Below are 14,632 nucleotides of genomic sequence, written 5' to 3'. Positions count from 1 at the left end.
GACGATGCAGGCCCTTCGAGAAGAGGTGGTTGCATCAAGAGCGAAGAGCTGCGCCATTTGAATGAGGAACTGTGCAGGGATCTGCAAAATCACGCAAGCGAACGTGAGGAGGAAGATCACGAACCTGTGATGCCGCCCAAGGAGTTCCCGATGTCGTTCTCGTAAGAGATCGTGGATGTCGTAATACCAACCACACTTGTAGGACCCAAAGTTACCTTCACCGGAACAGAGGACCCAGAGGCCCATCTCATGGCTTTCCATACGAAGATTATGCTGGTTGGGGGCTCCGATGCGGTGAGATGCAAGCTGTTCATGAGCACCCTGGTGGGAACAGCGATGGACTGGTTCATCAGCCTCCCTGATGGCCATGTGATGTTGTTCCCATAACTTACAAAGTTTTTCAAGGCACAGTACATCGCGAATCGGGCTCCCCCATCTATCTCTTATGATCTCTTTGACATAAGACAATATCAGGGAGAGTCTTTGAAGGAATTCCTCCACCGCTTTGGAGCACCGGTAGTGAGGTTGAACCTCAAGGACGAAAGGATGATGGTGCACGCGTTCAGGAAGGGCATTATGCCAGGCCCCTTTAGTGAATCACTTAACACAAACCACCATAAGACCTTCGCCGAGATAAGGCGCCGAGCGGTGGCTCATATTGCGACAGAATGGGAAGTTAACAAGAAGCGCACGTGCGTGGTTCCCACGCGCCCGCGTGCATCAGGTCGACCTCAAGCCCTAAGGGTGCATGAGGCAACGACAGAGAAGAAGACCCCCGCGAAGTAGCAATCCTATCAACCAAGGAAGCCTCAAACCAGGGGGCGTGAGGGGGAGAACGTGCCACCGAGGCACGACTTCATGGTAGAATTGAAGGACCTCATCACTATCCCCAACGTAGCGGAGAAGCTGAAGGTACCCCTCAAGACCGACAAGAGGCTCAGGCCCAACAAGAACGTCTGGTGTGAGTTCCACCAAGCATTCAACCATCCCATACGCAACTGTTTAGCACTGGGACACCAGCTAGATGAGTTGGTAAAGAATGGTTTCCTGAGGGATTACTTGCAAGAAAAGCAGATGACCGAGGACGTGGCGGTGACAGGCGGTGGCCCGGGGCATGAAGTTCCCGTGCATGTGAGATTCACACCATCCCAGGTGGTTTTTCGGGAGGAGGTTGTACCGCCTCTCAGCGAAGGAGATACGCACGGGCGGTGATGTCGGTAGAAGCACAAAGGGTCAATGATGCTTTTGATGTCGACCTTGTCTTCACCAAGGCCGACCTTCAAGATGTTGTTCCCCGTGACAACGACCCGGTGGTGATCTCAGTGGTAACTGCAGGAAGGAAGGTGCATCGTGTGCTAGTGGATCAGGGAAGCTCGGTAGACGTAATGTTCTGGACGATTTTCAACAAGCCGCAATTGTCCCCTGACATGCTAAGGCCCTATGATGGCTGCCTGTACGGTTTCGTGGGAGATCAGGTGGAGGTGTGCGGGCACTTAGAGCTGAGGACCACCTTCACAGATGGGACTGCATCCCGTACAGAAAACATCAGGTATCTGGTCGTCAATGCCTCCTCCGCTTATAACATGATGTTGGGTAGACCTACGCTGAATAGGTTGGGGGCTGTGTCGTCGACGAGGCACATGAAGATAAAGCTCTCTGACTTGGTAGGAAATGTGATAACCATCAAGTCAGATCAGAAGGAGGTCAAGAGATGTTACGAGAACATCCTCAAAACGAAGAGATGGGTATTCATGGTCACTACACGACCACTGTACATAGAGGAGGTCGCCCAGCCCGAGGTTAATTGCACCGAAAATGCTTGGACAAAGCAGAGATTGCCCGCGAAAAGATAGCCCGGGAGAGTAGACCTGATCCATTTGGCGATCCAGGGGAAAGAGACATTGGAGGAAAGGTCTCCAAACTTAGCAACACCCTCGACCAAACGGCACAGGATCTGAATACCGAGGTCTAACCTATCCACCAGAGGGCGAAGGAATGACACCTAATTGACTTAGAAGGTATGTTCGTAAAGATAGTTGAGTACAGGCTGAAGCCGGACTTTGAGAAGCATGTGTCCGGAATAGAAGTAGGGAAGTTTCTGGGTTTTTTGCTCACTAAGTGCGGTATAAAAGCGAACCCAGAAAGGTGCGCACTGACTTGGCGCATGTCTGTCTTGTTTGGATTTGCACTAGTTGGAGGAGTGGGCGACCTCCCTTACCAAGAGGGTAAAAAGGTGTTCATCAAGTTGAAGGAGTACTTAGCCAACCCTCTAGTCCTGTGCAAACCACAACCAAGCACGCCATTTAGTTTGTATCTAGCACCGATCGATCAGGCGACTAGTTCAGTCCTTGTTCAAGAACTGGATTAGTTTCAAAAACTCATATGCTTAGTGGGAGGAGTATGGCAGGGACCTAAGGAAAGATACCAGGAACTGGAGAAGGCGGCCCCATTGGCCTCTGATGAGCATATATTTATTCACACACAATAGCCTTAATCATAGATTATTGGATTATAATAATAAATAAATCCATTGTTTTAATTAATATTCATATAATTGGGTTTATTTGGGCCTTAACTATTATCTTTGGTAATTTTGTGTTTTTAAGGTAAATTATCTGAAGCATCTACCTTTGTGAATGGGCCAAACATGCAAAAGTCCAAGTTGCTTCTTTGAATCAAAACAGAAAACAAATTCTGAGGAGAAGAAATAGAAAATAAAAGCTACAAGATTCCAGAAACAGAATTGGAAGCAAATCTTCCGCAAAATAAAAAGAATTATGGAAAGTGGAAATTGTTTACAAAATCTAAACTGCAATATTTTCCCAAGATCCTTGGAGCAGAAAAGCCTTATAAAAGGACACAAGCATCAAGTAGAAAGAGAGAGCTTCATAGGGTTTTCTTAGTTTATTTTCTTCTTAGTAATTCTTTTGTTTTGCCTCCGCATGGAAGGCTAAATCTTTTTGGTTGATTCCTTTGTAATTTCCCATTGAGTTCTAACGTTTTGTTCAATAAAAGTTTCGATTTTTAATTCTCTATAGCAGTTGTTTTAATAGTCTAATCTCCTGGAACACTGGTTTTTGTGAGAGGTTGTACTTGAACGCATGATTGAGAGTCTTCCTTGTCTTAAACTTTGGTTTCTTAGTTAGTTCGCATTGTTCTAATTAATTTCTTGGGCGCATGATTCGAGAGAGAGGAGGTAAGCATTCCCATGGAGTATACGCATGCAACAAAATGGGTATTGATTAAACCAATAGACGCATGCTTTACTGGTGAGTTTCAGTTGAATCAAATCGGCGCATGTTCAATATGGTTTAGCTCTGTTGGAGGATTGAGAAAGGATTAATCTTTAGAGAACCTGTGAAAAATTCAATGGTGGAAGAACTTGGGGATCAACCGCTTTTTATTTGTTATTTCAAATCTTTTTTATATTTTTCTGCACAACTATCTAAACCCCTTTTTATTATTATTGTTATTGCTAACTTTTATTGCTTACAGATAGATTTTAAACACTGATTTACTGATTTCACTATTGGATTCGTTGGGAGACGACTTGGGGTCATTTGACCACAATTATACTATCATCTTTCTAGTGTTAGACAAGTCTACGCTAGAATCATATTAATTTGACAGCAAACGACAGCTATCAGTCTCACGTAAGCTCTCCCCCATATGGACTAGTTCTTTCAGAGTAACAAAGGTCCTCGGGAACAAAGCATGCAGACTTGAGACGCTGAAACGAGGCCCAATTCCTCGCACATGGAATGCGACCAACTTCAAGTTTTATTTCAGTTAAGCAATAACACTGTACATTATATTAGGGGACACTCTTTTTCCCTTACAAGAGTTTTTTAATGAGGTCACCCAATAAATTTCGATTGAAATATTTTCTCGAGTTGTGTACAATTCAGTTAAGAACTTGTTTTCCTTGCGTTAGAGGTCTCGTGAGTGGAAAGGTAGGTGATGTGAATGTAACTACAAGAACACATGATTCTTGACATTCTTAGGAACAACTTGAGCTGGATTTGAAAGGCACTTTACTTTAGAATTGGATCAATGTTCTAAATTCAAGAACTCACCAAAACTAAGCACCAACCAAGACTCATATTGAAGTCCATGTATTGTCAAATTGAATCAAAACAAAAGGAAAGAAGAACAAGAATTAAAACTGGACAGAAATGAAATAATAAACTACTGCACCGAACAAAAACTAGAAGCAAAGCTGGAAAACAGAAATTCAAACGGTAGAAATGAAAGTAAACTCTAGGAATCAAAACTACCGAATGGAAAATTGAAGAAAAGGGAAGAAGAACACTTATAGAATAAGATGCTTGCTGGATTTTGAGGATTGGAAGAAGCCATTCACGCCACTTGGAACCTTGAACCAAGATAAGTGATGGAGTGCCACCACTTAAAGCTCACCATAGCTCACAAGATAAGGTAAAGAAGAGGAAGACTCAAAACTCACAAATTCTCTCCAAAATTGAGTATAGTCTCTCTACTATAAAATTCCAATCTGAATTTTACAAGCTAAGCACCTTTATTTATAGCCTAGAGGTGCTGAAAAATAGGTGGGAAAATTCAAATAAAACTCATTTGAAATTCCCACCAAAAACAAGCCACATGGGAGGTGTGACCTTTTTCTACTATGACACCTCTTAAAAACTACACCTACACCCCCCCTACTAAGTCACATGGACAAAGTGACTCTCTCTAATACATTCACACCTATTTATTTAATATCCACACCTCCTACAAGAGTCATTCAAATGATGCTCTTTTATTTAATGCTTGGCCTTGCCCCTCATGGTTTGGACTTGGGCTTCTTGGGCTTGGGCTTTGGGCTTGGGCCTCATCTTTTGCAAAGACTAATAAGAAGAACTTTAAATGCTTTGGCCCTTGTCCATTTCTTCTATTGATAACATCTTTTTGATTCTCATCAGTAGGTTCGTAGAGAACACCTTCCCTTTGAGTGAGAACGCCAAGGTTGAACGAAAAAGTTCACCAGATAAATCCTCCTCGCCCTTGAGTGAAGTTGAGGTCAGTTAAGAACTTGTTTCCTTGTGTTAGAGCTCTCGTGAGTGGAAAGGTAGGTGTTAGAATGTATGGCCTTAAACGAGAGAGGGGGGGGGGGTGAATTGTTTAAGAGGGATTTTCGAAAACTTTTTAAGCTAGAATGAAATTCTTTGCATGAAACCAGATTAGGAATTCAGTTAGCCAAAAAACAAAGCTCAAAACAGCAAAGCACCAGAAAAACAATCGGTTGTTTCTTCAAAACAATCGGTTGTTTATACCAGCAAAACAACAACAACTAAATTTAAAAGAGTTTAAGGGAAGAAAGAGATACACAAACAATTTATACTGGTTCACTCTTAAACCAAGAGCTACATCTAATCCCCAAAATCCACTAAGCAATCAATTACAAATTACACACAAACACCATCAAAGAAGTGACCTTGATCCCCTCAAGAAACACACTTCCTTTGGCTCAACACACCCATCAAGAATGTTGATCTTGACAACCTCAAAAGCACACAACCCTTCTTGGCTTTACAACACCAAAATGTACACAATATTCAGAACGAATTACACTTGTTACAGAATGAACTGAAATCAATACAAATGTAATCATATTCCACTCTCTCTTGAGAAAACCAAAGCTCAAAGGTGAAAACTCAAATATTGAAAGCAATCTCTGAAAAATTCAAATATGTTTTTCTCTTTTCTTGTTTTTTTATAAAACATTAACAAACTATTTATAGCTTTCAAATATTGGTCAAAGCATTTAAAACAGGAGTGCATTCAATTTCAAAATCATTTAAAGCACACTTAAGTAACAAAACAGGTTCTGTTAAGATTTTCAAACAAACAATCGATTGATTTCATGAAACAATCGATTGTTTTGGTTTGACAGCAAATCAACCAACCAAAACAGTTTTCAACCTTTTCAAAAACTCCTAAGAGTAAAACAATCGGTTGTTTCGACAAAACAACAGGTTGTTTTTCACTTAGTTTGAAAAACACTTTAAACTTAAAAGATTTGAAAATACTTAAGCTTTAAATTCAACAAAGAGTGGATTACAAAGATAAACTACCCAGATCCTACTCTAAAACACAACAGCAACTTCAAGCAATTTCAGCCTTCCACCAAACACTAGGATTTGGATTCTTCAAAGCTTTTGATCACACTTGATTCAACAATCTCTCCCTATTTGATGAAGACAAAACCCTGGTTGTTTGTGTTGGACTTGTTTGAATTTGAAGCAGTTCATGCAAAACAATTTTTAAGCAATATATAGCATCTATGGTAGCGTATTAGAATATCACATAAATCTTGTGTTTTGCTTAACCAAAACAGCAGAAAAACCAGCCAAAAAGGCAGCACACCATAAAGCATCAACAGCAGCAAGCAACAGAAACATTAATCACTTAAACAGATAGAGTTTGCTGACCTTAAGACAACACAACATAAAATCTCCCCCTATTTGTATGCACAAATAAACTATAAGAAGAGATAAAACAAAAATTGTTCCAGATAAAATAGAATTTTAAAGAAATAACATTTTAATTGTTACAGAGCAAAAACAATCGGTTGTTTTTCTTCAGTCATCCTTGCCATATTGCAACTCAAAGATCTGGTTCTGAACAGCTTCAATCTGTTCATCCAGGGTCTGAAAGCGAGTGTCCATGTTCTGGAATCTGTTGTCAATGCTCTGGAAATTGGTCACACAAAGATCATGGAGATTTCTTTGATTTTCAGCAAAGCCATCACGTCTATCCACCATGTATCTTTCAAAAGAAGACATAGAAGGAATCTCATCCCCTTGATGTCCTACACTTGTTCCAACATCAAAGTTAGTTGTAGGTGTTAGAATGGATGGCTTTAAACTAGAGGGGGTGAATTGTTTAAAGAAGATTTTCTCAAACTTTTAAAACAATAATGAATTTATCTCAGGAAACAATTGATAAGAAATTCAGATTACCAAAAACAGCAAACAAAACAGCACAACCAGAAAAACAATTGGTTGTTTCATAGAAACAATCGGTTGTTTCTACCAGCAAACAACAAACAAAGCTGAAATTAAAGAGTTAAGGATAGAGAGATTTCACACAAATGTTTATACTGGTTCACTCCAAACCCAGAGCTACATCCAGTCTTCTCAGAAACCCTGAGGAAATCCACTAAGCAATCAAAACTTGATCACTTACACAACAACCAAGAGAATGACCTCGAACACCTCAAGACACACACTCTCCTTGGCCAACACACCAACACCAAGATTGCTGATCTTGATCCCCTCAAGAACACACAGCCAATCTCAGCAAACACATAAACGAAACTTGTTTCACAGAGTACAAGGATTAAACTTGTTACAGAAGATAATCTGAAATCAATACAAGCAGAATCCTATTCCACAACTATGATCAATCACAAACTTTCAGCAATCTCAGCTCTTTGAAAAACTCAAAAACTCATAGCAAAAACTTGTCAAAGATTTATTCTCAAATCTGTTTTTCTGAATTTATTCAAAGATGTAGTTTTTTATCAAATCTTAACAAACTCTTAAATTGCATTAAAAGATTGGTCAAAGCATTTAATGACTGGAGCGTAATCAGTTAAATCATTTAATGCTCAGTCAAAGATAAAACAGTTTTTCTGTTATGGTCCCAAAACAAACAATCGGTTGTTTCTTCGAATCAATCGGTTGTTTTGGTTCTTAACAGTTCAACCATTTTAAAAACAGTTTTCAATCTTTTTCTCAAAACATCTAAGTATAAACAATCGGTTGTTTCGACAAAACAATCGGTTGTTTTAACTTAGTTTGAAAACATTTTACTTTCACAAAGATTGAGATGCTTATGCTTTAGATTCGATCAAGGGGTGGATTACAATACTCAAACTACCCCAGAATTATACTAAATCAACACAGCAACACCAAGCACAACAAAGGCTTCAACATCCTTCAAAGGGTTTGGATTCTTCAAAGCTTGAACACCACTTGGTTCAACAGTAGGTTTTTCTTCATTGTGGATATCCATATCAGCAGCTTGATCTTCATCATCAAAATCAGCAGTTGCAGCACCAGAGGAACCACCATGATCACCATCTTTGCTCACCCATCTTCCATTAATCTTGGTGAATCCCATTTTGCTTAGTGAACCATTGTTCACTTCTTGTGTTGATTTAACCAACTCAGAGGTTTCATCTTCAAGATTCACTTCAAAATAGAGCAAGAATTTAAAGATTAAAACAACATATGGATAATGGTAGTCACTTAACCTCATGGATTTTTGCATATGTTCTTTGATGATATGAATCCAATTGATCTTGATCTTGATCTTCTTCATGATGCAGTAGATATAAACAAGATCTTCTTCTATTAAAACATAATGGTTGCTCCCCCTTGGAGTTAGGATCCAAGTGACAATGAGAGCTAACACCCTTTCATCTAACTTTAACCCTCCAACAGAACAAGTTCTCACTTGTGCTTGTTGATTCTTCAAACAACTTTTGTAGTATTGGACCTTGTTGAAATCTTCCACAACTCCAAGATTACCTTTATTGATTCTATAAACAACATATTTCAATCCAGTTATAGCAGCCCATACATCATGGGTAATCTCCATGTCTACACCTTTAACATGTGAAACAAGGTTGTTTCCTTCAAACTTTAGGTTTGTGTAGAATACTCGAATCAAATCCTCATAAATTTTTCCCTTCATCTCCAAGAATATTTTTAGTAGTTGATCCTTGAGAAGCTTTCTCACATTGTCCAGCTTTTGGCTTTTCAACCAATCAAAGGAGACAACTTTTGGAATGTTGATCACTTTTGTGCTTGTCTCAAAGCGATACCTCTCAATAAGCTCATTATCCCCTGAAAACCAGCCCTCAAGCCTCCCTCCTAACCTTACAGGCCTTGTTTTGATCGTCTTTGATGTAGGTGGAGTGGACTCCATGACAGCAGAAAAAAGAGGCAAAGGCTCACACACAAAGAGAGAAAGAGATGTTGCAAGAGATGACTCAATTGGTTGTTTTTGTGAAAGAAAACAGCTGCAACTGATTTTATAGAAAATCAAATACTTTCTTTGATCCTTTGGTGATTGTGGGTTTCAGTCTTCAAGATGTGAGACTGGTCCAAGCACTGCACAAAAAACGTTAGAAAAGAGCAGAAAAACACATGGTCAACACATGTGATCTTTAACTAGATATAAAGGCTCTTGAATTTCCAATATATGGAATATATTCCTTTATGATATCTTGTAACTTTCTCCATAACACAATCAGGCTTCCAAGACTGCTTTATTGACTCAAGATCCTTTCATTATTGAGATTTGCAACAGACATAATGCATAGAGAAATTAATTCAATTCTTTCATAGTGTTGTCAGAGAAGAAACAATCGGTTGTTTCGAGGAAACAATCGATTGTTTTTCTGCAACATGTTGTCAGAATGTGATTTTCAAGGATAGACTGAGAAAGGTTCAAAAATAGATGTAAATTCTCATTTGAAAAATAAAATTAAACATGATTCAGTAATTAAAAAACAGAGGCAAAGTTAAGGAAGGTCTTATCCTTTTATGAAGTCCCTTCAATGAGCCATTGTTTGTGATCAAGAAACTTCTTTTGACTTTTGAAAAGGCTTGGACTGATACACACCCTCAATTCAGTTCTAGTCTTAATCCTTTCTTTCCAAGAATCTGATTAGATGACTCAGAGCTTCATGTTCTTCTAGTATCCCTGCATAAAAATGAATTCAAGTAACAAGGTTTGGTCCCCTAACATTTGTGGCTCCATTTGATTTATTTTTATCATTTGAAACCTCACAGCCTTTGGGAATCCATTTCATAAAACCTCTGGGAACAAAATATTTCCTTATTTTGCAGAATCTGAGATGCAATAAAAGCATGTAACAACCGGTTGTTTCGACTTAACAATTGGTTGTTTTACTGGCAATTTTGAAAATCTCTTTGAAAAATTATATTGCTTGTTCTGTGGATTAAAACCTAATCCAACTCTTCCAAAAACGCAATTTTGAGATGCCAAAACATTCTCAAAGTTGGATTTTCCATTTGAAAGCTTATCCATAGTTCTAACAAGATAATGATTTTTCTTTTCAAGATTTTCACAATTTTCACAAACAAGAGAGTCACACACATGATAAGAGTTTTTGCAATGTTTTTCAAGCTTTTCAAAATCAATTTTTGATTTTTCCATCTCTTCTTCAAGTGTCTTAACCCTCTTTTCAAACCAATTGTTAAGCCCTTTCAATCGATTGTTTGAGAGAACCAATTGATTAGCTTCTTCATGAGTTTCTTGAAAAGCTTGAAGTGATTTACTATAAATTTTAGCACTTAGGGAAGCACATGAACTTACATTGCTTGAGCTACATGACTCATCATCTCCTTCTGAAATCAAGCATATGTTTGCCTTTTCATCTTAACTTGATGAGGAGTTTGATGAGGAAACTTCATTTTCATCCCAAGCAATATATGCTCTTCTTGATTTTCCCTTGATATGAATCCACTAGCAAAGAAGAGATGATTCTTTGACATTCTATGGACTCAACTTGAGTTGGAGATAGCTTAGGCACTTATAGTAGAATTGGACCAAGGTTCTATGTTTCAAGAACTCACCAAGACTTGCACCAAACACCAAACTCATATGGAGGAGCCATCTATTGTCAATTGAACCGAACAAATTGTGTAAAAAGGCAAAGGCACCGATTAAAACTCTTAAGAAAGCAAATGAACCGAACAGAATTATGAAAAGAAGCTATTGAACTCGATTAAAACAGAATCAAATGAAAACAGCCAAACAAAAGTGCAAGGAAAGGAAGATGAACCGAACAAAAGAAACTAAGACATGTTTAAGCTTCATATAAAATGGAGATGAAAGAAAGAAGAACTTATGGAGATGGATGCTTTGGTTTGATGATCATGCCACTTAGAGGATGAAGGCTCCAAGATGAGTGAGCTAGTGCCGCCACTTGAGAGAACCAAATGCACTCAAGATAAGACAAGGTGTAGGAGAAGACAAGCTCTCACAAATTCTCTCTCAATTTGAGTAGAGTTTCTCTATTGCTAATTTCCAATATGAATTTTACAAGAGTCCACACCTCTATTTATAGTGTGAGGGTGGTGGAAAATAGGTGGGAAAATTCAAATAAAACTCATTTGAAATTCCCACCAAAAACAAGTCACATGGGAGGTGTGACCTTTTTCTACTATGACACCTCCTAAAAACTACACCTGCACATACTCTCCTAAGTCACATGGACAATGTGACTTTATTTTACATATTCATACTCCTTTATTTAATATCCACACCTCCTATAAGAGTAAATCAAATGATACTCTTTTATTTAATGTTTGGCCTTGCCCCTCATGGGATGGACTTGGGCTTTTTGGGCTTTGGCCTTCTTGGGCTTGGGCTTGGGCTTTGGGCTTGGGCCTCATCTTTATTTTATGTCTTCTTTTAATTTTGAGAAGACTAGAAGGATGAACTTCAAATGTGAAGGCGAATGTCCTCTTCCTTCATTAATAAAAGCCTCATTTATTTGATTCTCATCATACTCCTCGAGTTGGAGAGAATTCGTCCACGAATTCTGAATCCCTGCATATAACAAAGTCAATTTACTTTTACACTTAAAAGTGGAAGAAAAAGGTAAACATGACTTAGCATTTGGAAACAAAGGAATTTCAGAAAAGGAGGTTCTAGAAATCGACAAAGTTGGAAAAATTTGTTTGGGAATGACGATATGTTTTGGAAAAAGACCTCTTAAATGGTGAGAACCATTAGGAGGTATAAAATCATCCCTAACAGTTTTTGACCAAGATGGTGTTGAAATAGGAACCTTGGGTAATGAAAAAGATAAGGAAGGAAAACACCTTGGAGGTGAAAGGATAAGACCCATGTCAACTTGGCCTTCTTTGTCGTTTTTATAGTTACTTGTGGTAGGTGGGTGAGTTAGGTCTTGTTTTACCTTGTTTATCATTAAGGTTTTTTGTGGACAATGAAGAGCTATGTGCCCAAAACCTAAACATTTAAAACATTTTATTTTTGAAGTTTTGGTAGGTGACTTAGGAGTAGAAGGATTTATAGTAGAAACTCTTTTTGTAGACGTGGTTTTCAAAAGATATAATTCCATCTTGATGGCTATGCGAAGCACTTGCTTTAAAGAAGAGTACTCATTTAATTCTATAAATGCTCTAATATCGCTTCTCAAACCACGTATAAACCATTTTATCTTTGACTCTTCATTAGCATGCATATTCATTTTAGTCAAAGTTGTTTCAAAATCTTTAAAGTATTCATCTACCATCCTATGTCCTTGAGGAAGCCTTTGGAACTTCAACAAGTGTTCCTTCCTAGAAGGAGGAACAAACCTCGCGCGCATACACTCTTTCAAATCATTCCAAGAAACCACGGGAGGTCTCTTGCGATATATAATGTCCATTACAAGTTTATGCCCCCATTCTTTGGCAAAATCTAAAAATTCTAAAGTGGCTAGCTTATATTTGTGCTCATCTAGGATCTTATGGAGGTCAAAAATCTGTTCACATTTAGCCTCCCAATCTAGATACACATTAGGATCACTATCCCCATTGAAACTAGGAATGTTGACCGAAGGGAGCTTGGCCTTTGCATCTCGGTAGTAGCCATCTTCACGTTTATCTTCATGAGCATGATGGTGATGCCTCCTTCTTCTATGTTCCTCTTCACGACCATCATCATTGGAAGAACCTCTAGAAGAAGGTGTATGAGAATGACGTTCTCCATTGAGTGATTTAGAGGACCTAGTTTGCTTCATTTCAACTCTTTGTATTCTTTCCTCCAACTTTCTTATAGCTTCATCTTGGAGATTAATGGTTCGTTTTGCTTTTTTCAATTCATCAAGAGCAGAAGCTTTGCTAGAATAATGCTGTTTGGAAGAAACACTACTGGAATATGAAGTCATTGGTAAAAGAAAACAGCAAACAACAAAACAGCAAACAAAGTTAAGAAAACAAAGTTAGCAAAAATAAATTGGAACCAAACTGACGAAGTGAAGTGTCACTTAAATCACTCCAAAGAAAGAATGCTCCCTTTACCAAGCTGATCTTGAGGCCTTGAGTAATCTCAAATGAAATATGTCAAAGCAAGAGCCACAATCTTCAAAGCACTTCACCACAAAAACCAAAGAATAATGAAAGACAAGCAAGAAAAGGTATAAGCAATAAAAGGTTATAACAAAAGGAATACTAGATGTATGACAAACTCAAAGATTAAAGAACAAAAGACAAGCACGAAAATAAGGTACTCAATGAAAAAGAAGGCACACAAAAGATACCTAAAGAAAAGTACTAGAGTAGATGAAGAAAACAAAAACAGAGCTACTGGAAAATATTTTTTATGCAAATTGTGCTTGATGCTCACTGATTTAACTGGAACGATATAAAGTGAACTGGATTATGAAATTTTAACCACAGAAAGTTCAAGATCTTAGCTCAACAATGGCATTGGAATTACTCAAAAACAGTAAGCCAATTAATTGAGATAAATTTTTCAAAATCACTTCCAAATTACCGTAATTTTTTCGGCAGAATTGCACACTTTTTGTTTTTGATTTATCATTTTTTTGTACTTTGAATTTTTGAGTAATTTTTTTTCTACTCTTTTATAACACTTTAAAGAACACAAATCCAGAATTTCAGAAATTTCCAGTGAGTAAATCAATTGCAATAAATCGAAACAGTAAGCACGTTTTCAGAAAAACAGAGGAATCCTAACAGGAATGACAAACAGAATTAATAACTAACAAAGACATAATGGAAATGATGTATATGAACTTGTATAGGTCTAAAATACAAGTATGAACTCAAAACTAAAACAGAAAATGCACAAAGGATCAAGTATCAAACTCAGAAAATTGTATTACATTAAAGCAAGAAACAAAAAATTCAATAAAAGTACTACAAGAAGTGATGACATACTTGGAAAAACATGACTATGACAAAACATGTATGCATTCAAAAAGGAAAAGACACAAACACATGATAGGCACAATTAAGAAAACAGCAATAAAACTCAAAATAAGCCTAAAAACAGAAATGTAAACAAAAGAATTATAGAGCTCTTGAATTAAAAGTGCAACACAACTCAAAATTAAACAAGAACACACCTAAACTCTAGATACCACATGATATGAATCCACTAGCAAAGAAGAGATGATTCTTTGACATTCTATGGACTCAACTTGAGTTGGAGATAGCTTAGGCACTCATAATAGAATTGGATCAAGGTTCTATGTTTCAAGAACTCACCAAGACTTGCACCAAACACCAAACTCATATGGAGGAGCCATCTATTGTCAATTGAACCGAACAAATTGTGTAAAAAGGCAAAGGCACCGATTAAAACTCTTAAGAAAGAAAATGAACCGAACAGAATTATGAAAAGAAGCTATTGAACTGGATTAAAACAGAATCAAATGAAAACAGCCAAACAAAAGTGCAAGGAAAGGAAGATGAACCGAACAAAAGAAACTAAGACATGTTTAAGCTTCATATAAAATGGAGATGAAAGAAAGAAGAACTAATGGAGATGGATGCTTTGGTTTGATGATCACGCCACTTAGAGGATGAAGGCTCCAAGA

The 14,632-nt window shown here is 37.8% G+C and overlaps 1 protein-coding gene across 1 annotated transcript; it reads left to right on the top strand.

Annotated features, from left to right (window-relative positions):
• The first annotated feature begins 1,211 nt into the window (after nt 1-1,211).
• Nucleotides 1,212-1,853, top strand: LOC137825214 (uncharacterized). Its single transcript, XM_068630887.1, has one exon. The coding sequence runs from the start codon at nt 1,212-1,214 to the stop codon at nt 1,851-1,853; it is 642 nt and encodes a 213-aa protein (XP_068486988.1).
• The last annotated feature ends 12,779 nt before the right edge of the window (nt 1,854-14,632 follow it).

The sequence above is a fragment of the Phaseolus vulgaris genome, chromosome 8 (genome assembly GCF_000499845.2).
Source record: "Phaseolus vulgaris cultivar G19833 chromosome 8, P. vulgaris v2.0, whole genome shotgun sequence".
NCBI lineage: Eukaryota > Viridiplantae > Streptophyta > Magnoliopsida > Fabales > Fabaceae > Phaseolus > Phaseolus vulgaris.
Note: the sequence above shows the minus strand (reverse complement) of the source record. Positions and strands in the feature narration are given on the sequence as shown.